We start from the raw sequence: 25,975 nt of genomic DNA, 5'->3' as shown, positions 1-25,975 counted from the left end.
TCACAAATTAGCAGATAGTCTGAGCAACATTAGACTGGTTAGTAAGGCTCAATACCTGAACAGGGAGTTCTCTATTAGCCTATAGAGGCAATCTGCCTTCTCAAAGCAAAGTCTCCTCCATGGATGTTGTGTTATGTTTCCCGTAAGTCTCAGCCAGTGCATATATTAGCAATGCAACCAGGATTGGGGGAGTTTTGTTATAACACATCTGGGAGGCACCAGCATGGAGAAGGTGAGAGAGATGAAATCCAGAGCACAGTCCACAAAGACATGCATTTTAGAGATGGAGAAGACTTTGATGTATAACATTTCCTCTGATTAACATCTATATTCTTGCAAATAGTCTCAAAGAAACCACAAACACTTACTTCCTTTTTTTCGTTCATTCTATATTTAATAGAATACAGAGAGAGGGAGAAAGAAATTTTTAAAAATTCAGCTTTTGGGTTGGCTTCACTGAAATATAAAAGATTGAGTGGCATTTGGTCATTTTGACTTCTGTCGTAAAAATGCAAACATTTTAGAAGACAAATTAGAAGATTTCATTCTTGAGATACAACCAGCTTTCCTCATTTGCTCAGCCCTTCCTCCTTTGCCAAAAATGAGCTCTTAAACTGCAGCTCTCTGTATTCTTAGGGATGCTTTTTCCAAGGAAGTCATGAAGGGTCTGGTTTTTCAGAAAAAGGGAGCAAATCCATTCTCACATGATACAGTTGTAATTTTGGTGGACTGTAGTAAGTGCTCACTAGAGTGTCTGCTCAAATTCACTAGGCAATTCTCAGAGAAAGACCTGTGCAGAGCAGAAAACTGGAAAACATCTGGGATGGTTAAACTCCCAGTTGTAAACATTTAAACAATTAAACATTTAAATGTATGTAGCATATCTGGTGTGGTCAGTGGCTGCAAAGCTGCGTAGATTCAGGTTAAAAATGTTTTGTATAAAATCTATATGCTATTCTGATTCACTTTCTTGGAAGTAAAGTGAGTCACTTGGCAATCCCACCCAGATCCCCTTCTCTTGATTCTTGGAAGCATTTTGGATGTTCAAGCAGAACTTCTTGCACTGACCCTACTTTTCTTCTTTCCCTCCTTCTTCAGGGTTTTCTCCTTAGCTGCTGACTTCAGCTTTGGAGACGGTGACGGTTTCTTCAGGGCTCCGGGTAACTGTGATCTTGTCTTCTGGTGGGGCTGAGTTCTTGCTCCAGAGATAACCGGCGCTTTCTCCTTTTGTGTTTGCCCATCAAATTTGGCTTGGGAACCCCGGCCTTTGGGATGCTGTGCTGTTGGCGGCTTTTTACCAGACCGTGTAGGAATTGCTGAGCCACGAGTCAAAGATTTTCTGTGAGATGCAGGCTTCTTCCGTTTCTGCCCAGAAGAAGCTGGGGGACGTTCTGTAGAACGGACAACTGTTTTGGAAAACTGGGTTGCAAGGCGCTCTTTGATCAGTTCAGGCACAGTCTCTGAGAAAACATGGTTTAAAAGGTCATAACTCACCTTAGCAGATTGACTACTTACAAATGCTGCCTTAAAGCAAGCAATACTCTCCTCCCACATTTTTCCCTCACTTGCAAAAGAAGTGGAAGGTAAGATCACGTTTTCATTCAACCATAGGCATTATATTTGAAAGGTTGACCTGGGTAGCAGATTAAAGAAAAAGATCTTTAAACGCCATGCCCATATCTGTAGATATTTGGGGGTAAAAGTGCAACTTTACAGGAGGGAATCAGCAAACAGTATTGCCTAAATCAAGCATTTAATGTGGACAAATAGTCTACAAAGCCATGATTTCCTGTGACCCTCAAACACATTATTTTGGCCCCAAATTCAGCAATATAGTTGCTGAAAATCAACAACACATTTCCAGAGAAGACTATAATGTAAGCTCCAACATAGGTCTTATATAATTAAAACAAAAGTCCAGAAAGGGAATAAGTCGTATGAACCATACCAACATGTGATGTGACCACAGGTATTTGCATCGCCAGATAAACTTTTCTCCTCCCAACAATATTAAATTGCCCAAACTTACTCACTGCTGGTTTTCTAATTTCCAGGAAGGAAGGAAGGAAGGAAGGAAGGAAGGAAGGAAGGAAGGAAGGAAGGAAGGAAGGAAGGGAGGGAGGGAGGGAGGGAGGGAGGGAGGGAGGGAGGGAGGGAGGCTGTTTATAGGCAGTTCTTTATTATATTTTTCAGTTAAGATAAGACAGAAGAACATTAAAATGCAGTGCCACTATTGACAATGTTATCACTATTTTTTTTAAAAAGAGAGCTAATGAGACTGAAAGTGTTTGCCATTCTGAGAACAGTATTTCCTTGTATCAAAACCAAAATCTACAACTAAATAATGGACAAAACCTAAGGAAAGAATAACACAGGATGCCAGGGTTTGGGAGAGACCTTGGAGGTCTTCTAGTCCAATTCCCTGCTCGAGCAAGAGACCTTATACCTTTCCAGACAAATGGTTGTGCAATCTTTTCTTTAAAACCTCCCATGTTGGAGCATCCACAACTTCTGCAGGCAAGTCACCGCACTGATTGTTTTCACTGTCAAGAAATTTCTTTTTAGAATTCAGGGAAATGTATTTAATTATTTAGATTCTCAAACTCAAAAGTTCCAGAAGTTACTCCAGTTCTGGTTTCCAGGAATTACGTGCGAAGATGCTCAGTTCCCTTTGCTTTGTTGGATCTGATTCTTCTCTTGGCATCCTTCAGTCTCGAGAGACTACGGTATCATGCTCTGGAAAGAGGTTCTAAAGCAGCATCTGGTGTGGCTAAAAAGGCCAATTCGAGAGTGGCAGATACAGTCTGTCCCCTGTCCAGCCCCCAGATTTTGCTGGTTCCGGGACTGCCTGCTTGCCTCAGCCTGCCGCACAAGTGTCTCTTCGAATTGGAGAAGGCCATGCTGTGTCTTTAGCCTCCAAGCTGAACAATCAGAAATCAAGGTTTCCCAGCTGTTAATGTCCATTCCCAAGGCCTTTAGATCCCTCTTGCAGATACCCTTATATTGCAGCTCTGGTCTGCCTCTGAGGTGTTTTCCCTGCACTAGTTCTCCATACAGGAGATCTTTCGGAACCCGACCATCAGCCATTCTCATGACATGCCCAAGCCAGCATAGACGACACTGTTTCAATAGTGTATACATGCTAGAAATTCCAGCACATTCCAGGACTGCGCTATTTGGAACTTTGTCATGCCAGGTGATGCCAAGAACATGTCGGGGACAGCGCATATGAAAGATGTTCAACTTTCTCTCCTGCCATTCGTGAAGGGTCCAAGACTCACTGCAGTGCTCAAGACGCAGGCTCTATAGACCTGGATCTTTGTATATTCTGTCAGCTTCTTATTAAGCCATACTCTCTTTGTAAGTCTGGAAAATGTGGTGGCTGCTTTACCAATACATTTATTTAGCTCAGTATCTAAAGAGGGAGTGTTGTAGATAGTTGAGCCGAGGTACACAAAGTCAAGAACGACCTCCAGTTCTTGTGCAGAGATTGTAATACAGGGAGGTGAATCCACGTCTTGACCCATGACTTATGTTTTTTCAGGCTGATTGTTAGTCCAAAGTCTTGGCAGACCTTGCTAAAACAGTCCGTAAGTTGTTGAAGGTCTTCAACAGAGTGAGCAATAACGGCAGCATCATCAGTGAAGAGGAAATCTAATAAAAATCTAATAAAATTAAATTAAATTGACTTCCGGTGGCTCCGTGGCGCCGGAGACAGCCTTCCCGGGCTGCCCGCAGCTCAGCTGTGTGATTTTTCGCCCGAAACAGCGCCGATCAGCTGTTCGGGCGAATTTGAAGCCCCCTCCTCGGGAGAAGAGGAGGGGGTGAGCCCCCAGGTGGGGGTTGAGTTCTCCGGGGCCGCCTGAGCTTGGAGCTTGGGCGGCTGAAGGATTGAACTCCCCCGTAGCCTGGGCTGCTCCCAGCTGGCTAGCGTCTCTGCTCCGGACTTTATGGAGCAGAGCCAGGCGTCTGCGACCATCCCTGCTTGAAGGAGAGACTATGAAAGGAAAAGAGCAGGCAGAGCAGTACAAGAGGGAAAGATGAAGAGATGAAGAAGATTATTTTATTTTACTCTCAAGCTTGATGGACTTTGCTTAAAACTTAAAGTGAAAGTGCGTCACAATTGTAAGTAAAAGATGGCGGCTAAACCTCCCCCTAGAACTTTTCGGAGTGCTGGAAATTCTCCGGTGCAACAACAATCATTACTGCAGGCGTTGCATTCTCCTGATGTATTGACTTCGAAGGATCTTGAAAGACATACCCAGTTAATTCTGGAGTCAATGGGTGCTAAATTTGCACAGATGGAGGAGAAATTGGAGAAATTGGAGCAGAGAATGGAAGAAAGGATGGAACAGAAACTTAGAGAGATGAAGGCAGACATTTTGTCCTCAGTGCATAAAGTTGCTAAATGTGTGGAGGTGCTGGATGACCAAGTGCAAGACTTGACTCAAAAGAATGCTATATTAGAAGCAAAAGTTTTGGAAATTGAAGATTTAAAAGACAAAATGGATAGTGAACAGAGTCTGGCCCAATTTTACCAGATGCAGTTTGCTGTGAGAATTAGAGGCCTAAAAGAGAATATTAAGGAAGATTTAAAGCAGTTGGTTTCTGAGGCTTTTGAGGGGGTATTGAATCATCCAGCATCTGAAATAAAACAAGGTATGGACAAAGTGTTTCGTGTGAATTCGTGGATTGCTAAACAGAGAAAGTTGCCTAGAGATGTGGTGGTTTATTTTGTAAAAAGGGAAGTTAGAGATGAAGTTATACAAGCTGCCTATGATACCAAAGTTGTGATTGCTGGTCAAGAAGTTTTGGTTCTAAAAGAAATTCCTCCAAAGATTTTAAAGAGAAGGAAGGATTTTATTTTTCTTGTGCAAGAGCTCAAGCAAAGGGATATAAGGTTCAGATGGGAGATCCCAGCTGGGCTGAGCTTCATGTATGATGGCAAAAGGTACTGTTTGGGTAATGTGAAGCAAGCGCATGACTTTTACAACAATGTTTTAAATGTAACCCCATCAACACTTCTGGAAGCTGCAGAGGGATCTGGAGAAGGAGAACATCAAGAGGATGAAGATGGACTGATAGACGAGAAGGGTACAGGAGGAGTTCAAGCTGCAACTCTTTTGGATGATATTAGAGAACAGAGGGTGATGCGTGCTGCCTTAAAACGCTCAAAAAAGACAAAAAAAATAAGACCAGCAGAAATCTATGGAACTTCCACAATATACTTATAGACAAGTGGTAGTTGTGTTTTTAAAAGTTTTGGGATGATATGTATGGTAACAGAATCTTTAATTTGGAATTAATGGACAATTTATTACAGAGGAAGAGGAAGAAAGTTTTGTGGGTTAATGCGGGTTAATTTGTGTAAGAACTATCTATTATAGTCTATTTTGGCTAGAGAGGTTAATAGGGATAGGTGTTTGTGATGTGTAAATGAGAATATGTTTAGGTAATAGGGAAATGTGGAAGAACATAGATGGGAATGATGCTAGTTTTCTTTTATTTTAGTTTTTTATATATATTTAGTATTGTTAAGGATTGGTTTACTTTATATAAGCTAGAGAGTGATGGATTTTAGAGTTTATAATTGTTAGTATATGATTGTTTATGATTGCTTTTTAGATATATACCTTGTATTTTGCTCTGGGAAGTCGGAGGGGGGGGAGGGGGGGAGGAGGGGAAGTAGAGGGGGGGAGGCAGGGGAGGGAGGAGGGAGAGGGGGAGGGGGGGAGATAGGGGGGAGGTAGGGAGGGGAGGAGGGAGGGGGAAGGGGGGTTTCTTAAAGGAAAATTGTATTTTTTAAAACTTTTCAATAAAAAAAAAAATTAAATTAAATTAAATCCCATAGGCATTTCAGCTGGACTTTAGACTTTGCTCTCAATCTGGAGAGATTAAAGAGTTTTCCGTCTGAACTTGTCCGAAGATAGATACCCTCTGTTGCGGTTCCAAAAGTATGTTTCAGCATGACAGCAAAAAAGATCCCAAATAAAGTTGGCGCAAGAATGCATGCCTGCTAAACTCCACTTCAAATCTCAAAGGAATCCAGGGCCATGTTTAGTTCTTCTAAAGTTGGTTCACTATCAAGCTCCTCCAAGACAGGAAGGCACTCAATATTATTTAATGCTTCTTCAGTTACCCCATTTTCTCTGGAATATAACTCAGAGTAGTGCTGCACCCAGCATGCCATCTGCTGTGCTCGGTCCTGGGGGGAGGCGAAAGCCCTAATAAGCAGGCATATACATAGAATGAAGGGTATTGCTAAGCACATTGATTTGTGCTTTAGATTGTAAGCCGCCCTGAGTCTTCGGAGAAGGGCGGGATATAAATGGGATTAATAATAATAATAATAACCTCTCCTGTAGCAGACTTCAGAGGGACAGATTTCTTCTGTCCTAAGGCCTGCTTGATGCCATCATACATCCCCTTGATATTGCCTGTGTCAGCTGCTATCTGGATCCGAGAGCAAAGCTGCAGCCAATAATCATTAGCACATCTCATGGCGGTCTGTTGGACTTTCCTATGAGCAGCTCACAGAACCTGTAGGTTGCACTCACTGGAACAGGCTTTATATGAAATTAAAGCTTTCCTTTTTTCCTCAATGGCTGGCGTCAGCTCCTCCGAATGGGCTTCAAACCAATCTGCTGTCTTTCTGATCTCTTTACTGACAAGGCAGTGTTATAAACAGTATTCTTGAAATATTCCCATTGTTCAGATGTATTTGCTTCAGCCGGGCCTGGGAGAGTTTCCTTGAGTGCTTGTGCAAATTCCTCCACTTTGCCCTTATTGCAGGTCTTGCTGATGTCAATTCATGGTCTTCCTTCCTTCAAGTGATGCAATCTCTTTGTTTTTAGTTTTATTTTGCTGCACACCAAGGAGTGTTCTGTATCGCAATCAGCACCCTGATAGCTGCGTGTGATTGTAATACTGGGAAGGTTGGAGCACCTGGTAAGAATCAAGTCGAGCTGGTGCCAATGCTTCAATCTTGGATGTCTCCAAGAGTCTCTGTGTTGAGGCTTTGTTTTAAAGAATGTATTGCTAACACAAAAACCCTAGTAGCAGCAAAACTCCAGCAGGCATTGGCCATTTTCATTCATCTTCCCGACACCGAATTGACCTAAACAAGTGGGCCAAGAGCTATAATCAGCTCCGGCATTAAAATTGCCAAGGACAAACAGTAGTTCTTTCATAGGGATTTTCTTGATAGTAGCAGCCAGATCGTCGTAGACTTTGTTTTTGGATTCTACTGAGGATGATAATGTTGGTGCATATGCGCTAATAAGAGTAACCAGCCCTGCTGATGAATGGAGCTGCAAGGACAGAATTCTTCACTTCCTGCAGTAGGTGGAGTAATGAATCCTAGTAGGGTGTTTCTGACCACAAAGCCAACCCTCTATTCCCTAGTCTCATTCAATGGTTTTCCCTGCCAGAAGAACGAGAAGTTTCTCTCCTTAACAGATCCCAAGTCTGACAGACTTGTCTCCTGAAGGGCAACGATGTCCATCTGCAGTCTACTCAGCTCTATTCAATGACAGCTGTCTTACGTACATCGTCTATTTCTTGCAAATTGTCAAAAAGGCCAGGGGTCATTGTCCAAACATTCCAAGTGCCCAACTTTAGGGCTAAAAAAATTTTATGTTTGTTGCATGGTGCAGAGTTGTTGATCTGCTTGTCAGCTTTGACCCTAAACCCCATGCACCCTGTGAGGTTAACAGACTGTGGCAGGGCAACACCTTACTGGCTGGAAGCTGCCCAGCTTAAGGCGGGTGGTAGCTGCCCAATGAGGTACAATGACCTCTCCCACCATTGAAAGTGGCCCCTGGCATCACGCTCTATGCCAATCAAACAAAGACTTATAACCGGTAACTGCCACTTCCCGTGTTGTTACAATGCTGTATGCAAAGCTGGGGTGTCCTCTCCAGAGCACGAGGCCTGGGTAGATTAATATGGAGGATAGACTGTTACCCAAGCAGCAGATCTCCCCTCTCCATGTCACTGAAAATAGTCCAATGGAATGGCAAAGCCGATATGATTAATTCCAGCTGCGTCACAGGAGTTACCAGAACGTGGTTGTAAACAGTCACGAACTGCTTCCGGGACTTTGGCTCCGGATTTTGCCTCGAGGTTGACTCCTGAAGCCTTCTCCAGTAGCAGATATAGCCACAAGGCAGTGGAGGTTTGAAATCAGAGTTTCCCTTCTCCTGGAAGATGGTTCTGCCGTTTTATCCACTGTTGGGGCATAAGGTCCTCTTCTGTCTTCAAAACCATTGACCGTCTTCTCCTGTAACCCTAGAAAGGGGCCTTTACAAGATGCTACCAGCCAGGCCAGCTGGACCAAGATTTTTTAGGGAGGTATTACTCTTCAGCAGACCCAAGGTTTTGTGACCCAGAACTAGTCTGGATTAGATTAGACTAGTCTGATCTGATTAGAGATCAGTAACTTTGCCCATCATCTCGGCTCTCCTCTGTCCTTTCCAGAGTTTTTTCCCATTTGGGAAGAAAAGCTGCATCTACCCTGGACTATTTTTCCTTACTTCCAATGGTATGTCTATCACAAATTAAGAAGCACTACCAAATCATGCTATCATGTTATCTGTTATATATTGAGTGTTAATTGTTAAACAGACAGCTCAGCTGGGCATCAGCTGTGTAACACCTGGCAACAACAGGTGGCGTCATAACTCCCGTCCTATTGGTCAGGCCATTCTGGCGGGACGCTTTTAGGATGTGGATTGGTCGCTGGCTTGCCGGCAACAGTATTTAAAGGAGCTGAGCTGTGGAGACTATGCCGGTTCCATCCACAATAAACCTGAGCACTGACCCGGTGACATGTCATCTGTTCCTGATCGGTCTACCCACAATATTACTCTTCAGCAGCCCCAAGGTTTTATGATCCAGAACTAGTCTGGATTAGATTAGACTAGTCTGATCTGATTAGAGATCAGTAACTTTGCCCATCATCTCGGCTCTCCTCTGTCCTTTCCAGAGTTTTTTCCCATTTGGGAAGAAAAGCTGCATCTACCCTGGACTATTTTTCCTTACTTCCAATGGTATGTCTATCACAAATTAAGAAGCACTACCAAATCATGCTATCATGTTATCAGTAAATGAGCACACAAATCATTGACCAACTATATTATCTAGACAAGGAATTATGTGAAAGAGATGGCAATAGAACAGAAACAACGTACAATTCCTTGCTGAACAACTGACTTCTTGGGACCTGGAAAAAAGTGTTGAAAGCTGAACAAATCTTTCCTTTCAGTACGTCTGAATATTTGCACTATTACATAGTGAAAATAAACAGCAGAGCAAACCCAAATCTTATTGACTTACTTGCAGCTGGAACAAATGGGATCCGCTTGCTCTTTGTTTTCACTGGAACTGGCTTCTGTTTACATTTTCCTGGTGGAGCTCTCCTAAAACACAAATTGGATCACAAAAATGTATCTAGGCATCTCAATGTGGATAAAGAGTTTCAGGTTTTTTTATCCTAGGGGCTGAAGGAGGTCACCTAATTTTTGAGTAATTCAAAGGTGTGCAGTTGATGCAGATTTTTTTGGATCTTTCCAAACAGGAAAATAATTAAATACAAAGAAGATAATAACTGTATTCAGTGAATTTAATTTAAACGCAAAAAAAGACATTTTGAAGTTTTTGCTATTATTCCTTTTGAATATGGGGACCAAAGGACAGTATCAAAAAAAGTCAGGACATACCTAAAAAGGGTGGGCTTCAATAGTGCAATTGCCATTTTGACCCTTTTCTAGATGCCCTGTTTTGAATCCTGATGTTATCCTTTCCTTGACAGAATAATGGCTTTAATTAAGGATGTTTTTTAATATATTTTCTAATTAAAATGGACATTATTCCTCATTTACATAATCTGCCAATGAGATCATAGCTGCTTCTGTATATTTTCCATGCTCTGCTAATTAACTGTGACTTTAAACACAGACAGATAGGTTGGGCAGAAGGAAAACAAACCATATTACAGCAGTAACTATATTAATCCAGCCACAAAATGTATTAAGAGTTTGAAAATTGGGAGATTTTTGTCAGAAAAAAATAGTTATAGGGAAAAAGGGGAGGTAGACGCATGGCTGGTATACCGTATTAACATGATTGAAAAAGTTCCTGAGTAAAATAAACCTCCCTTGACATCTGCCTATTTTGAAAAAATAAGTGCCCCCAGAAGTGGCTAGAAAAGAGCTATCATGACATCTCACCACCAAAGAGTTGATTTCCATAGTTACATTACATAGTACTTCTTGACAATCATGGTTGGCACACATCTCTTAAAGGAAACCAGGCCTTGAGGCTAACCCTTGGCCTACATGGGATGATAGAAGGGATAAACCAACTTCTGAAGGATCAGAAATTATTATTATTATTATTATTATTATTATTATTATTATTATTATTATTATTATTATTATTATTATTAAACCAACATCTTTCTCACCCACGTTTAAATCCTATATTTGGCCTCCTCGACATTATAGTAGCCCATACCTGCTACCATTTTATGACCCAACTTTACTGAGAACATAAGAAAATACACTTACTACCAATTAAATGTATGGATATGTGCAACAGATGCCAATTGCATAGAATGAACAATGTTGATCCCTTCTTCTTTCAAAGGTTTTAGTCAAAAGGTTTTCACATACCCTAAAATACATGTATGCATACATACAATTCCTATTCAAACAACTCAAAGTTATGGCATATTTAAAAGCAAAACCAGTAGCTTCAACTATAAACACAGCCAATTTTACTTTGTATGTACAGGTAGTCCTCTTTTAGTGACCAAAATTGTGACCAGCAACTCAGTTCATTAAGCAAGGCAGTCACTAAGTGAAATCCTGACTGGGTTTATTATTTTACTTCAGCTTTTCTTTGCTGTACAGATCCTCAAAGGCTGTAAATGTGAGGATTGGTTATAAAGTTACCGTTGTAACTGCAAATGTTCATTAAACAAGGATTGCCTGTAATCATCTGAAATCAATAGCTCAAATGCCAGTCCTGAAATTTCCTATGTAAATACTTCCCTTTTTGAAAGAATACTGTAAATTACATTTCCTATGTTCATTTTTTCTACCCTTTCATAAAACTAGCAGCAGATCATTTTTTCTGCTTTTTTCCCCCCTGCTGCTGTTTTTCTTACTGCGGCTTGTTCTTGTGTAGAATATATCCAAGAATATATCCAATATATATATATTTCAGTTCAAATCTATCAATGGAGTTTTCACATTTGTCCTAGACTTGTTCCTCAATTGCAGACAAATTCTGTGGTAATCCTCCATTTTAAAATAAATACACACCTAATTTACACGGAATGGAAAGATATATTTTTGCCTGCTTTCCAAGCTGTCAGTCCCACAGAGCCTCCTGCAGGCCAACTTTCCTTGATGACCAGTTTTGCTTACCACAGCCTTCCCTAAACTGGCACTTGGTGAGATATGTTGGACTACAACTTGCTTCAGATGAGAATTAGAGTCCAACACATCTGGAGGGCATTGGCTGGGATAAAACTATCTTCTAAAATAAGAACAAGACAGAACAGAAAGAACTGGAAGAACATGATAGCTTCCAGTGATGAAAACAAGATGCACAGAGAGATGAACTAAACAGATTTTGGAGAACAGGCCCAGGCTTATCCCCTTGCCTCTTTTAAAACATTGATTACTTAAATTATTATTATTATTATTATTATTATTATTATTATTATTATTATTATTATTATTATTATTATTATTATTCCCATGTTAATGGGAATATAAACACTCCTCTGGATTGGTGGGAGGAGTCAATTAATGTAGCCTTAAGTGCTTCTTTGAGACAACTAACTATCATCAAGAGTATGGGATGACTCATATGTCATATGTTATATAATTTCTTTGCTTTTGGCTTAGAATGATGAATGGACCATGATGGTGAAAAAGCAGAACATTGAACATATATTGATGTGACCCATAATTTTTAAATAGGACACTTTTAAAAATATTACAGATTTCACCACATACTCTCACACACATGAACTGATGCTCATTTAACTTCTGAGCAGAGAAAATAAAGCTTTTGTTGTGGGGCTATACAAATTATTTGTTCAGGCCCTGTAAACAAGCTGTTTTTGAGATCATAGAAACAATCTTTCAGGTTGTTAGAGCACAAATTAGAGTCTATAACTAAATGTGTTTCATCTGTTTCCACCTTTTTAGTCTTAGACAGATTTTTCTGACAGGTTTTGTTTTACAGAGTAGCAGCTGTAGTAACAGGAAGCTTCAGTGCGGGACTAATACAGACGGTGCTCTCTAATCTAGTGCTTCTCAACCTTGGCCATTTTAAGACGTGTGGACTCCAACTCCCAGAATTTCCCAGCCAGCTGCTGAAGTCCACACATCTTTAATGAGAAATACTGCATGGCTTTAATCTCTTCCACTCCCTACTCCGTGAGGGGAGAAAAGGCTTTCCCAGCTGCAAAGGAAAAAAAATACAAATAAAAGTTGTGCACTCCTTCGTTAAGAAAGAAAGAGTAACTTATCAATAATGTAAATTCATCCACGGATATCATTCGTGAAACTGAAGTCAGATGGATTCATGAGAGTGCCTATGCAATTACAGATGCTTTCTTTCTTCTTTTTTCTTTTAAAGTAGCTCAAGAAAAAAGTTTCAACATCTTGGAAGAAGTACCCACCTTGCTGGATCCACAAATTTGTAAATAGAGCCACGTGGTGCATAGGCACTTGGATAAGATGTAGCCATAAAATAAAGTTCACCTGGAGAAAACAGAAGGAAGGATGTGTACTAGTAACGGGACTACTTTGCACAAGACTGAATTGGTTGTTAGGATGTAATTTCTCCTTTGGCTGGCTCATGTAATAGGTCACATCAAGGCTGAAGGTAGCTGAGTACTATCGCCATCCAGTCTGTCTTTCTTTCCCACTCCTGTTCTTGCAATTTCTGGCAGATATAAAGCTGGAAGGTTATTGGTAAAATAATACATATAGTTGATTTGGCTTTATTCATTGCTGGTCGACCATGTCCGCCCACCTCTACTTTAATACAAGCAAGAACAATGCTCTATTTTGCATCCAACTGTGCAGCATGAATGACCAGACATTTCTCTTGGCATCTGCTCCTCACTTTAAATTTTTAAAGATATTTTAAAAGCATACTTTAATGGGAAAGTGGCATACAGTATCAGCCTCAAGTGTAATTTTTGGTTCTAGGTTGAGCTATGTGCCTCACATTAGCCCACAGGCATCCTTAGGAAATAAATTAGATGGCAGCTGAAGCTCAGGACTTTGGGACTATGTCTATTTGATGGGAAACAAGACATATGTAAATTAGCATATTAAAAATATATCTGTGAGACCCAAAGACTTGGCAGGAGCAACCTAACAGGTTGCATTCTGATAAATGGTTTTGGGGGACTAGTCACAATAGTAATTTTGTTTTGGGGGACTAGTCACAATAGTAAGAGCCTTGGTGGAGCAGTGGGCTAATGCCTCCTTAAGTAACACCAGTTGCCTGCAATTAGTGCAGGTTCGCATCCCACCAGGCTCAAGGTTGATTCAGCCTCCCATCCTTCCGAGGTAGGTAAAATGAGGATCCAGATTGTTGGGGGCAATTAAGCTGACTTTGTAATAATGCCGCTTGGGGTGTGTGTGAAAGCCCTAATAAGCAGGCATATACATAGAATGAAGGCTACTGCTAAGCTTGTAAGCCGCCCTGAGTCTTCGGAGAAGGGCGGGATATAAATGGAATTAATAAAATAAAATAAAATAAAATAAATAAAAATTTTGCAAATATTCCTGCAGTAGCCATTTTGTCAGAGCATCCACAGCAAGCTCTAAACCTTTCAAGCATGTCCATCTATTCAAAAATGTTGTCTGTGACCAAAGACATGCTTTGGAAAGTCACCACAAATGCAGAACAAGTTTAATTAGTTAATTACACATACATGCAGTAGATACCATGTGTGTAGACTGCCCCAAACAATTAAAACATTTTGGCAGTAAACAAAGAAGAATAAAACAGAAAGCATGGTAAATAAAAATTAAATAAAAAGATGCATACATACCCAATAAATTCAAGCCAAGGGTTTAGTAAAATAATACCGAGCATGCACATTATTATAGAAAAGGCCTATCCTCTATCTTCCACCCATAAGTATGTCATGGCAGGTAGGATTCCCAGCAGATCACCTCTATGGGTTCAGACCAGATGGCAGATTCAATTTTGGCAAGACAGTGACTGAGATATCCCTGTACTAATCATATACTTCTTTGAATTAGATCCTCCATTTTCTAAGATTTGGAAAATAAGATTTAAGAAACAGGTTACCTGCTTCATCTTCTGCAAAAGAGATTATAAATTTGCTGTAGGAACTAACGAGCCCTGGAAAAGCACAGGCTTTCATGCTACCGATGCAAATATCTTGTTTCTTCCATGTATTTGTTCTCTCATCTTCCCGCAAAGCCATAAGTCGACTGAATGGGGAAAGAAAGTTTAATCTTATTTTTATTTTGCAATCCCATGATAGCTTGAAGTTTTAAAAAATAATGGTGGTACATACAATATCTACAAAACGAGGGTCCCTCCTTAATACAAGCAGAAATGAATTTAAACCTTGGTGATCCTGAGCCACACACCCTACTGCGTTCACTTAGGAAAGGCCATAGGTCCGTGTTGGAGCATCTGCTTCCATTTTATCAATCCCAGGTTCAACCCCAAGCCTCTCTAAAAAAACAGCCACAAAAGGTCATTAAAACTTTCAACTAAAAACTTAAACTAGAACTTCAGTGTAACAAAACTGAATTACAAGGATCAATATTATGACTCAATATAAGTCACTTCCTATATTTCTCTATTACCCAGTATAGGGATTGTACAAAAGGTTATTCTTGTTATTAGCATAATGGCCTCCATTTTGCTTCTGTGAAGGCAAGAAGATCACATATACAGACCCAGAGACAGGGGAAAGAGCAGGAAAGTAATGAAAGTCGATTGGTCAACATTTTGTGTGCTAACAAGTGTCACCTTGTGATTGGTTGTTATCTGTATATAAATAGAAGTGCCTAACTGTGTGGCACTTCTGAACGCAGCTGCCAGTGTTTCAGACAGTGATCCACCCAGCAACTTCTATTGGCCAAATAAAGTTCTGTTTTACCTGCAAGCCTCCGCTTGAGTCTCCTGATTTGCCCTCTTGGAAGCTCAAGTTTTTTGGGTAGCTACTGACCCTTACACCAGAAATAGGGAGTTTGTGACCCTTCAGATGCTATTAGAGAATACTCCCATTATCCTTGACTACTGAACATACTAATTAGATATGATGTGGGTTAGATGTGATGGGCAATAAGTTGCCATCTATTGCTCTATTCCATTTAAATAACTTCTATATATTTTCCCTGTCAGAAATACTCTATGATGTAGATTTTTAGATATAGATCTATGATTTTGTACCTGTGGGAAGGACATTCATTTTCTGATGATTCTCTCTGTCTTGAAGGAATGGTTACCTGAATGTCTGCAACTGAGACATAGCACTGCCTGATAAAAACTGTCAAAAACTACGTGATAAAACTTTACAGCAATTAGAACAGGAACAAGACCTTTAGAAAGATGGTTTGAACTTCTCTACCATGGTCACTTCCTGTACTTTGATGTTTTGCTAGCCACTGGCTTTTACCTAATGGTAACTATCTTCAAATATATAATCCCAGATACATATTGGGCTGAATGTGCTAAAGACCTATAGCTTGGAGAGCCATCTTTTCAGACTGTCTGTAATGGATGGCCATAGTTTGAAATAAATGCTGATAAAAAACCTCTTGAAATTTGATGGGAATTGCAGAATTTAATAAGCATAATTATCTCACCTCAACAGTGAAATAGATGTTATATACATTTAATTAATAAATAAATAATTTTCATAATGGGCAACACTGAGAACAGTCAAAAATAAACAAATGTTTTGCATACTCAGGCAAGATAAACAGAATTTTATCTGATCATAAAGTTTATTTGTAATCAATAAACTTTGTCCTTCATGTATTACACGTTAGTGTATTTAAAAGTAAAAGGAAATAACTGTCCTCCTTACCCATTCATAAAGTCACCAAAAATGTAAAGGCCATTGAGGTTTAATAAATAAATAATTTTCATAATGGGCAACACTGAGAACAGTCAAAAATAAACAAATGTTTTGCATACTCAGGCAAGATAAACAGAATTTTATCTGATCATAAAGTTTATTTGTAATCAATAAACTTTGTCCTTCATGTATTACACGTTAGTGTATTTAAAAGTAAAAGGAAATAACTGTCCTCCTTACCCATTCATAAAGTCACCAAAAATGTAAAGGCCATTGAGGTTTGGAGACTCACACCCTCGATAAACATATCCACCAGTGACTGATTTTCCTACAGAACGTCCATAAGAAAATATTGGAAGTACATCCTCTGTTAAAAAAAAATAGTTACTCAACTGAAATTGTCTGATGATCTAAAAAGAAGCAAAAACAAAAGCAAAAACAACAACAACAACAACAACAATAATAATAACAACAACAACAACAACAACAACAATAATAATAATAATAATAATAATAATAATAATAATAATAATAATGCAGTGACATTGACAGACTCTATCTACCAAGGCAAATAGGTGGACGTGGAATGCTGCAAGTACATCAGATGGTTGAAGAAGGAAAAATGGCTTTGGAAGAATATCTGAAGGACAATGATGAAGATGCACTGAAATTAGTATATCAGGAAGGCTTACTGACTACTGGAGAGACCAAACTGGCCTACAAGAAAGACCAAATGAAAAACAGAATAGAGGCATGGGAAGACAAAGCACTACATGGCCAATACATTAAAAAAATAGCTGGGAAAGCAGATAATAATACAAGACCTGGCAATGGCTAAGAGCAGGAAAGTTGAAGAAAGAGACAGAGGGACTAATTCTGGCTGCACAAGACCAAGCCTTAAGGACAAATGCATACAAAGTCAAAATTGAGAAGACAGCAACAGACAGTAATTGGTGCCTATGCAAAGAAGCTGAAGAAACAGTGGATTACCTGGTAAACTGCTACAAGAAGATCACACAGACTGACTACAAGTAGCAACAATGGTGCATTGGAAGATCTGCAAGAAATATCATTTGCCTGTAAGCAAGAACTGGTGGGATCATAAAATAGAGGAAGTCATAGAAAATGGTAAAGTTAAACTGCTCTGGGACTTCAGAATTCAAACAGACAAGCACCTGCAACATAACACCCCAGACTTAACAATTGTCGATAAGAAAGACAAAAAAGTCTGGATAGTGGATGTGGCAATGCCTGGAGACAGGAGAATAAAGAACTGGAGAAGATAACAAAATACAAAGACCTACAAATAGAAATAGAAAGATTGTGGCAAAGGCAAGCAAGGGTAGTACCAATAGTAATAGGCACCTTGGGTGCAATCCCAAAACGACTTGACCACCACTTGAGCACCATTGGCATTGACAAATTCTCCATTAGTCAATTGCAAAAGGCGGCCTTACTAGGAACTGCTTCCATCCTGCGACGATATCTCTAATACCATCAAACATCCACATCTGCCTATCACAGATCTTTGGTAAGGACTCGATAGGTAGACAAAAATGCCAAATCCAGTCTGAACATCTGGTTGACTGTGCAATGATCAATAATAATAATAATAATCATCCTGTGGCTGGACCTGGACAGCTATCAGGTGTGGTCCCTATGGTTATGGGATTACCGGTCTTCTGATTGGTAGTGGCTTAACCACCGTGAACCAACCCAGGCACCTCCAATCACCAATGATGAGAAGAAATAAAAAAAATCCCATACCAGATCGGTCGTCACCCGGGTCAACAAGGACCACATCAGATGCTATGGCTCCTGGACCTCTGTCAAAAAATGGGCCACAGGGCTCAGTTGTTACTGCTGGGGAACCAGAGCGTACAACTGTAAAGCAACTGGAACAAAAGCGCAAAACCTGGACAACCAAATAAAATCAAGAAATCATCCAATGCTACTACCAGGCAGAACCAACAGCCAGGGGATTTTAAAAAAATAATAATGATGCAACTGTGGAAGGAAAAGCATCCGGAAAGTGATGTAACCGAACAACGATTAATGGTTCAAAGACATTTCATCATCCATAATAAAGTTTTTACAGATGTGGAAATTCAACATCTAGGAACATTGGCTAAAAAGAAAACAACAAGCAATGATGAAGAACAGGCTGAAGAAATTGTTCCAATACCTGAACAAACTGACCAACAAACTGACCAACCAGTGGAAGAAGCCACCACACAGGATAAAGCTTCCCCTGTGCAACAACTCGAAAGTGTAGAGCTAAGTAATCTAGCAAAGATGCTGAAAGAAAAGATTGAAAACCACATCAAAGAAAACACAGAACACAGGCACGCTGGCTGAGGAATTCTGGGAGTTGAAGTCCACAAGTCATAAAAGGGCCAGGTTTGAAGACCCCTGCTCTACACCCATGAAGTGACATCGACAGATTGTACCTGCCAAGAATAGGGGGCAGAGGGCTACTGCAAATCCACCAAACTGTAGAAGAAGAAAAACAAAGTTTGAATGACTATGTGAATCAAAGTACAGAAAAATTGCTGCAGGCTGTGAAAACAGAGAGCATTATCAAAATAACAGAAACAAAGGCAGAATATAAGGAGAAACAGCTGGATGACAGATTAAATAGATGGAAAACCAAAGCTTTGCATGGACATTTGAAAAACATTGAAGGAAAATGTGATGACAACTTGACATGGGCATGGCTTAAGATATGAACCATCAAGAAAGAAACAGAAGGCTTAATACTGGCTGCTCAAGAACAAGCACTAAAAACTAATGCCATGAAAGCGAAGATACAAAAAACTACTAACAATCCAAATTGCCGACTTTGCAACTACAAAGTTGAAACTGTTTCACATTTAATATGTGAGTGCAGCAAAATCGTGCAAACTGATTACAAAGGTAGACATGACCGAGTTGCTAAACTAATCCACTGGGCATTGTGTAAAAAATACGACTTGCCTGTGTCCGAAAAGTTGTAGGAACATAGGGTGGAAAAAGTTATCGAGAATGAGAGGGTGAAGATCTTGTGGGACTTCCGAATACAGACAGATCACCATTTGGAACACAACACGCCAGATATCACAGTTGTAGAGAACCGAAGCATACAGCTGATTGATATCGCTGTACCAGGAGATGCCAGAGTTGAAGAAAAAGAACTGGAAAAAATTATGAAATACCACAACCTGGCCATCGTAAATGCGTGATTATGGATGAAACGCGTAACAGTGATACCCATTGTCATTGGGGCATTGGGAACTATGTCCAAAAACTTTGCAAAATACATCAAGAAATTGCAGCTTCCTGCAATAACTCCAGCAAAGCTACAAAAAACTGCGCTACTCGGAACATCTTACATTTTAAGGAGATACCTGGTTGATACCTAGGACGCTGGCAGCAACCCGTGCCAACCATTAGTGCCAGTCAATTTGAGTGTTCAGTTGACTGAGTTTCATGTTTTATGAATAAAAGTTTAATAATAATAATAATAATAATAATAATAATAATAATAATAATAATAATAATAATAATAATAATAATAATAATAATAATAATAATAGAGCTGGAAGTGATCTTGGAGGTCTTGTCCAACTCCCTGCTCTGGATGGAAACCCCATACCATATCAGACAAATGGTGTCCAGTCTCTTCTTAAGAACTTCCAGTGTTGGAGCATTCACCACTTCTGGAGGCAGGTTGTTCCACTGATTAATTGTTCTAAATGTCAGGAAATTTCTCCTTAGTTCTAGGTTGCTTCTCTCTTTGATTACTTTCCATCCATTGCTTCTTGTCCTGCCTTCAGGTGCTTTGGAGAATAGCTTGACTCCCTCTTCTTTGTGGCAGCCCCTGAGATATTGGAACAGTGCTATCATGTCACCCCTTACCTTTCTCTTCATTAAACTAGACATAACCAATTCCAGCAACCGTTCTTTATATGTTTTAGCCTCCAGTCCCCTAATCATCTTTGTTGCTCTTCTCTGCACTCATTCTAGAGTCTCAACATCTTTTTTACATTGTGGTGACGAAAACTGGATGCAGTATTCCAAGTGTAACCTTACTAAGGCACTGTAAAGTGGTATTAACACTTCACGGGATCTTGATTCTATCCCTCTATTAGTGCAGCCTAGCACTGTGTTGGCTTTTTTGACAGCTGCAGCACACTGCTAGCTCATATTTAAGTGATTGTCCACTAGGACTCTGAGATCCCTCTCACAGTTACTACTATCGAGCAAGGTACCCCCTATACTATACCTGTGCATTTGGTTTTTCTTGCCTAAATGTAGCACCTTACTTTTTTCACCATTGAATTTCATTTTGTTAGGTAGCGCCCAATGTTCAAGTCTGTCAAGATCCTTCTGTATCTTGATCAAGAGCAATGTCTTTGTTAACCTCTGTTAATTATCTGCTAATAAGAATCTTAATTTCCATTGGGTCAATCCTTAAATAGTCAAACCAGCACCACTTCTGCAGAGGAGGATGAACCTCAAGATTTATAGGTATACAAAACAAAGGTTTATTGGGAGAATAGTATCCCAGAAACAGGCGGCCCTTTCAGGGTACACAATTAATAGTAGTGTAGAGCAGGGGTCCCCAAGCCCCGGTCAGTGGACCAGTACTGGGCCACGGCATGCCAGCAACAGGTCTGCACAAACAAGGAAAGCCCCATCCACAGGATGCAGGCAGCACACAAAACCACGCCCCCTCCAGTCCGTGGAAAACCTATCTCCATGTAACCGGTCCTTGGTGCCCAAGAGGCTGGGAACCTCTGGTGTAGAGCACCATTTTTCTGAGCAGTAAGCATGCACACAGGTATTGCTTTCTACTATGTGTTGCTCGGAGAAAATTTATTTGCCTGATATTATTCTTGATTAAGTACACTAAGTGTTCTTAATGCACTTGTCATTCGACCCAACTATAACTGCAACATACTATGTAAACAGTCTTATAAGTAATAGGCCTGTCGAAATATCTATTTAAAGATTATTTGTTTGCTCATTTATTTTAAGAGGTAAACAAAATGTTAAAATGTTTATAGGCAGGGCTTTCTACTTGAGTGACATATATAGAAGTAACACACTCATTTCAAAACTCAGGAAAGATCTTAGCTGCAGGGTTTGCAGAGAAAGTCTGGGGAAGGCCAAATCCCCAAATCAACATATGGTTACAAGCTGCATGATCCGCCTTTTGGTAAGGAGGCGGAACTGGTGGCACAACTCCATAACACATTTTGCCATTTTGAGAAAAACATCCTGAGGATGCCTGCATCTCTTAGGAAATGGATGGCTTAATGTAGACTTTTGATCTGACAGACTCTGTTCCCACTATATGGTCCATGCCAGGTTTTTTTTATTCTAATGCTTTATCTTGCATTCTATGAGTCTTTGTGCCAAGCAAATACTGGCAAGTCTTTGGGATATCACTACTTGTTGTTTGGACCAGGCTGGCAGAAATAGGGCCATGCATTGGTGAAGGTTAGCCTTTTCTGCAACACTTTTTAAATGTAGGTGGTGCCATGATTGCCTACGTGGAGTTACGTACGTATGTCTATTTTTGATTAGTTTTTTTCCTGTTTTCAGCAATAGGTTGAGCCTTGCCTTCATTTTCTTCTAAGAAAACAGGTTCAGCAGCATGTAAGAAACAGGCAACAGGAGGAGGGCTGAAAAATAATGAAAGCAGCTTCACACATCCCTTTTGTATGTGTGTTGTGATGTTACATGCATGCATGAAAGGGGTTTCATGCCATAACACTGCTTTTATTGTTTTAATGAAAGTAGTAAGCTGCTAAGGATGCCTACACATTGGCGTTCATCTTATTAGAAGCCCTGAGATGTTGTAATAGGATAGGATATCTTTATCGTCATTGTGTAACTCACAAAGAAATTAATACTTACCTAACGAGGAGTTTTGACACAGTTTTGTGTCATAGCACTCAAATCCTTCCTTGGCTCTCCAACCATAGTTCCCTCCTTTAATAATTATATCCACTTCTTCAAATCTGTTCTGGCCGACGTCTCCACAGAAAATTCGTCCCTTTCCCCTCTGACTGAGTGGATCTCCACGATCCACAGAGCAGCGCCACATGTTCCTCACACCATATGCATAGACTTCAGGGCGAGCTTTGGGATCTGAGGAAAATGGATTGTCATTGGGAATGCGGTAGGGCTTCCCCTGGGGACCTCTTCTATCCACATCAATCCGTAAAACTTTTCCTAACAAGCTACTCCTAAGAAAAAAGCAAGACATAAAAAGGCATTGTTAGAGACATGGACAAAGAACTTAAGTCTACAAAAAGTTAAAAATGGATAAGCAGTTTGGTTTGGTTTAAACTACTATAGATGAAATAATATAATGTGCTACTCAGCACATAATACAGTAGTTGTGAAAAGCCTCAATAGAGATTTATCCTTTGTTTGGGAAGCAGAGAAAATCTTGGTTTATTTTTTATTTCATCATGGAACTCCTCAATTCCTGAATGAAATCTTAAGCCAAGGCTTGATCTCCACATACAGAATACTACTAGTTACAATATACTATTTAAATGTGAGCAGTATATTAAGAAATCTAATTGGTTTGTCTGTTTGTTTACCATGCATTGAATATGTGTTCTAATAAATATTTTCCACTGTTATAGGGGACTATTAGCATATGCCAGTAACTTTATTTAATAGTTTATATTAATAAATTGCAGAATTATTTAAAAGGCACACACCTGCCATTTTATCAATAATATTTAAAACAGTTTTATTAAATAGTTTTAAAAACTGATAGAAAGATTTTTTCCCCTTTGGTTGAATTATATCTGATTTTTGGAGACTGTCTGAACAAGCCCCTGAAGTTTTCTTTGCAAAGTTTTTCAGAAGTGTTTTGCTATTGCCTCCTTCCTAGGGCTGAGAGAAAGTGACTGGCCCAAGATCATGCAGCTGGCTTTGTGCCCAAGGCAGGACTAGAATTCACAGTCTCCGAGTTTTTAACCTGATGGGTTAACTAATTCACCAATCTGGCTCTCAATATTAAAAGTAAAGTTCAATAAAAATTAATTTACAATAGTTACAATAATTAGCTTTATTGAACTGTTTATATTACCAAACTTCCCATATAACCATTCACATTTAAATGCAATCAAAGGTGAATATATTTACTTGTTTTGAGCATTTCCGAATTTACCAAAAGGGTCCCCAGCTTTCCCTCCATCTCCAGTAAACAGATACAAGTAACCATCTAGCCCAAACAGGATCTCTCCACCATTATGATTTGCAGCTGGTTGTTCAATCTCTAAGAGATTCCTAAAGAAGAAAAGAGAAACAATATGCAAGGGGAAGAAGAAAAAACAGATATAGATAAAGTTGGATGCCTTGGATGACTTTCAAGGATTCTTTGCAAGTAGATTATTTATTCAAGCATTAACTACAACAGCTTATCAGTTTAGTGCTTTTGTTTAACTTTTCTTACACTAAGCAAAGAAAGGATATTAGCATTCTTTTGCTATTTCTATGTTTCTACTGAAGCTGATCAGAGAGATATGCTAAAACTTGGGTCAGGACACAATGTCTATCAGCATCTATGCTTCCATGATTGTAGACAGATTGTAATTTTCAAGAAAAGTATGACTGTTTTTTATTGAATCCAGACTGTTAGTCTGCACAACTCTGGATGCAATAGCAGCCTTGTTGCTGCTTCTGGAGTATTACTGAAGCTCTGAATGGCCTTCTGCATAAGCCATTATTATCTCAGAATGGATTCATGTCTCTCCCTGTCTTTTGAAAAGGGAATATTCGAGCATGGGTTCAGGATTAAAAATAACATGGTCTCATGAACCTTTTTTTAGGACCCCCTCTGTGCCTTCATGAATGGCCCTAGTTCTGAATCGGACATTGGTTGATCAGCTTCTAAATCAGGATTCTAAAACATCAGTCATGCCAGACCTCAGTAAAACCAACAGAAAAGCCTGTTTATGGATCAGAGTTTTAGTTATATTCAGAGTCACAAACAGTTAAAAACCACTGCTCTGAAATGATGTGGGCTAAAGAGTGATGTGCACCATAGATATAGATGTGTTCTTGGCTTAATACCACAAGGTTACTTCTCTTGCTTAGCAGCAGAAAAACAGATGGCATGCATTTGTAGGATTTGTATAAGTGGTTCTTAATTTGATTTATTTATTTGGAAATGGGTTATCCATGGTCTTAGTATTCTGTTTTGGTCTATCCTGTCTTACAAGATTTTATGTAAATGAAATGAGCAAATATGTCCTCCGGACTTGGAAAAAAGCAAGTTGAGGATAGGAGTTACTACCTTTCTGTGGTTACATCCGCCTTGTTGACATCCAATGTGGAGACCATCAGTTCACTAATCCTGATTTTTTCCACCTTTTCTTGTCCTGGTAGGAGTAATAGATGTAGAATTTCCCATTTTCCTTGTATTGGGGATGGAAAGCCATCCCGAGGAAGCCCCTCTCATCCCCAACCCAGGGGGTAGTCAGCACCAATTGCTTAATGTCTAGAAAAGGTTCTTCTAGTCTACTTCCATCCGGGAGGTAAACCCACACAAGGCCCACTTGTTCAGCTACAAACATTCGATGGCTATTGTCATTGGCATGCACCATGAGCACTGGATTCCTTAGCCCATTGGCCACTTCTTTGAGGCACAATTGAAGGCAACCTTTCTTGTCTGCCACCACAGCACCCAAATTATCATTTAGGTCAGTGTTCTTCAGTACATCAGGGAAGCAATAGTCTTTGTCCTGAATGTTTAAGATGTTGCAGAAATGGGTCCTGTTCTTCTCACACCATTCCTGAATGTGCCTGTCATCTGTAAGCAGTGTGATTGCCGAACGGCAATAGAGATGGAATTCTGAGCAGTAGTCAAAACAAAGGCCAGGGAGGTTTCGAAGGGGCGTCTGGGGATTCTCAGCATCATAGAGATGGGCTGCATAGGGCGAGCATTCCTGTTAAAGATTAAAACATTACGGTATTCTCTGAAATGTTATGGAATGGATTGTGACTGTTTGCATCTGCTCAACCATTTGAATCTGCTTAACTCAAATGTGAATAAATAGTTATAAAGACATTTCACATCGGCAGGGCTTCATGTTCTTAAGGAACGCAATCATCTAAAGATATTTCTAATTTTTTTCTGCAGAATGGAGGAATAAATAATAAATTAGATCCAACACAGTAGACTAGTCATTAACCCATTGATTGCAACATGGGTGATTAAATCTGGACTTCCCTGTTGTGCATACAGATTAAGAATGTGTTATTTGAGTCGAGTCCTTATATTCAGCAGACAGTCAAACATCAGGTGCTGGCAAAATTGCAGGTGTGTGTGTGTGTGTCTGTGTGTCTGTGTGTGTGTGTGTGTGAAGGGAAAGAGATAACGTGAGGAAATATCATGAAGAATTAACTTAAAATAGATTGCTTGGAAAGCATTTGTTACCATAGCTTAAAATATTAAGATAATGATTTGAAGAGAAAGGTTAAAATAAAAACAACTATTCTATATTTATCCTAGGTAGGCTAGAAGTGAAAAAAAAAATTAAATTTGGACTTCTAATATGGGTCCAGTACCTGAGACGTTTCCAGAAAACGTCATGTATTATTTGAAGAGTTTGGGGCAAATGAATTGTAGTTGCATTTACCTCACATATTTTATATTTTCACAGCCCTTTTTGAAATTACCTAAAAAGCATCTTATTAAACCAGTTCAAGTCAAGCTTTTATTCCAATTTACCATGTTTAAATTGTGATTTGTGGTAGCAGTGCTCTTTCCCATCAACCACTATCTGATATCTTTAATGGAAAATGTCAGCAGCATTTTCCATGCAAAGAAAATTATCTGGGTTCCTGAAGAGATTGGGCTGA

At 39.6% G+C, this 25,975-nt stretch overlaps 1 protein-coding gene across 1 annotated transcript in view; it reads right to left on the bottom strand.

Annotated features, from left to right (window-relative positions):
* Positions 1-449: 449 nt before the first annotated feature.
* The window catches only part of HHIPL2 (HHIP like 2), a gene marked incomplete at its 5' end in the record, with an annotated part of 29,820 nt that continues 4,294 nt past the window's right edge, over positions 450-25,975 (bottom strand). Inside the window, 9 exon segments of the mRNA XM_083362954.1 lie at positions 450-1,460; positions 9,337-9,419; positions 12,701-12,782; positions 14,353-14,498; positions 16,343-16,469; positions 22,007-22,338; positions 23,255-23,398; positions 24,408-24,486; positions 24,489-25,059. Coding sequence (XP_083219080.1) covers positions 1,045-1,460; positions 9,337-9,419; positions 12,701-12,782; positions 14,353-14,498; positions 16,343-16,469; positions 22,007-22,338; positions 23,255-23,398; positions 24,408-24,486; positions 24,489-25,059 — 1,980 coding nt within the window. The 3' untranslated portion in view covers positions 450-1,044.

The sequence above is a fragment of the Vipera ursinii genome, assembly GCF_947247035.1.
Source record: "Vipera ursinii genome assembly, chromosome: 1".
NCBI classification, from domain to species: domain Eukaryota; kingdom Metazoa; phylum Chordata; class Lepidosauria; order Squamata; family Viperidae; genus Vipera; species Vipera ursinii.
The sequence above is the reverse complement of the archived record's forward strand: the minus strand, read 5'-3'. Positions and strand labels throughout refer to the sequence as shown.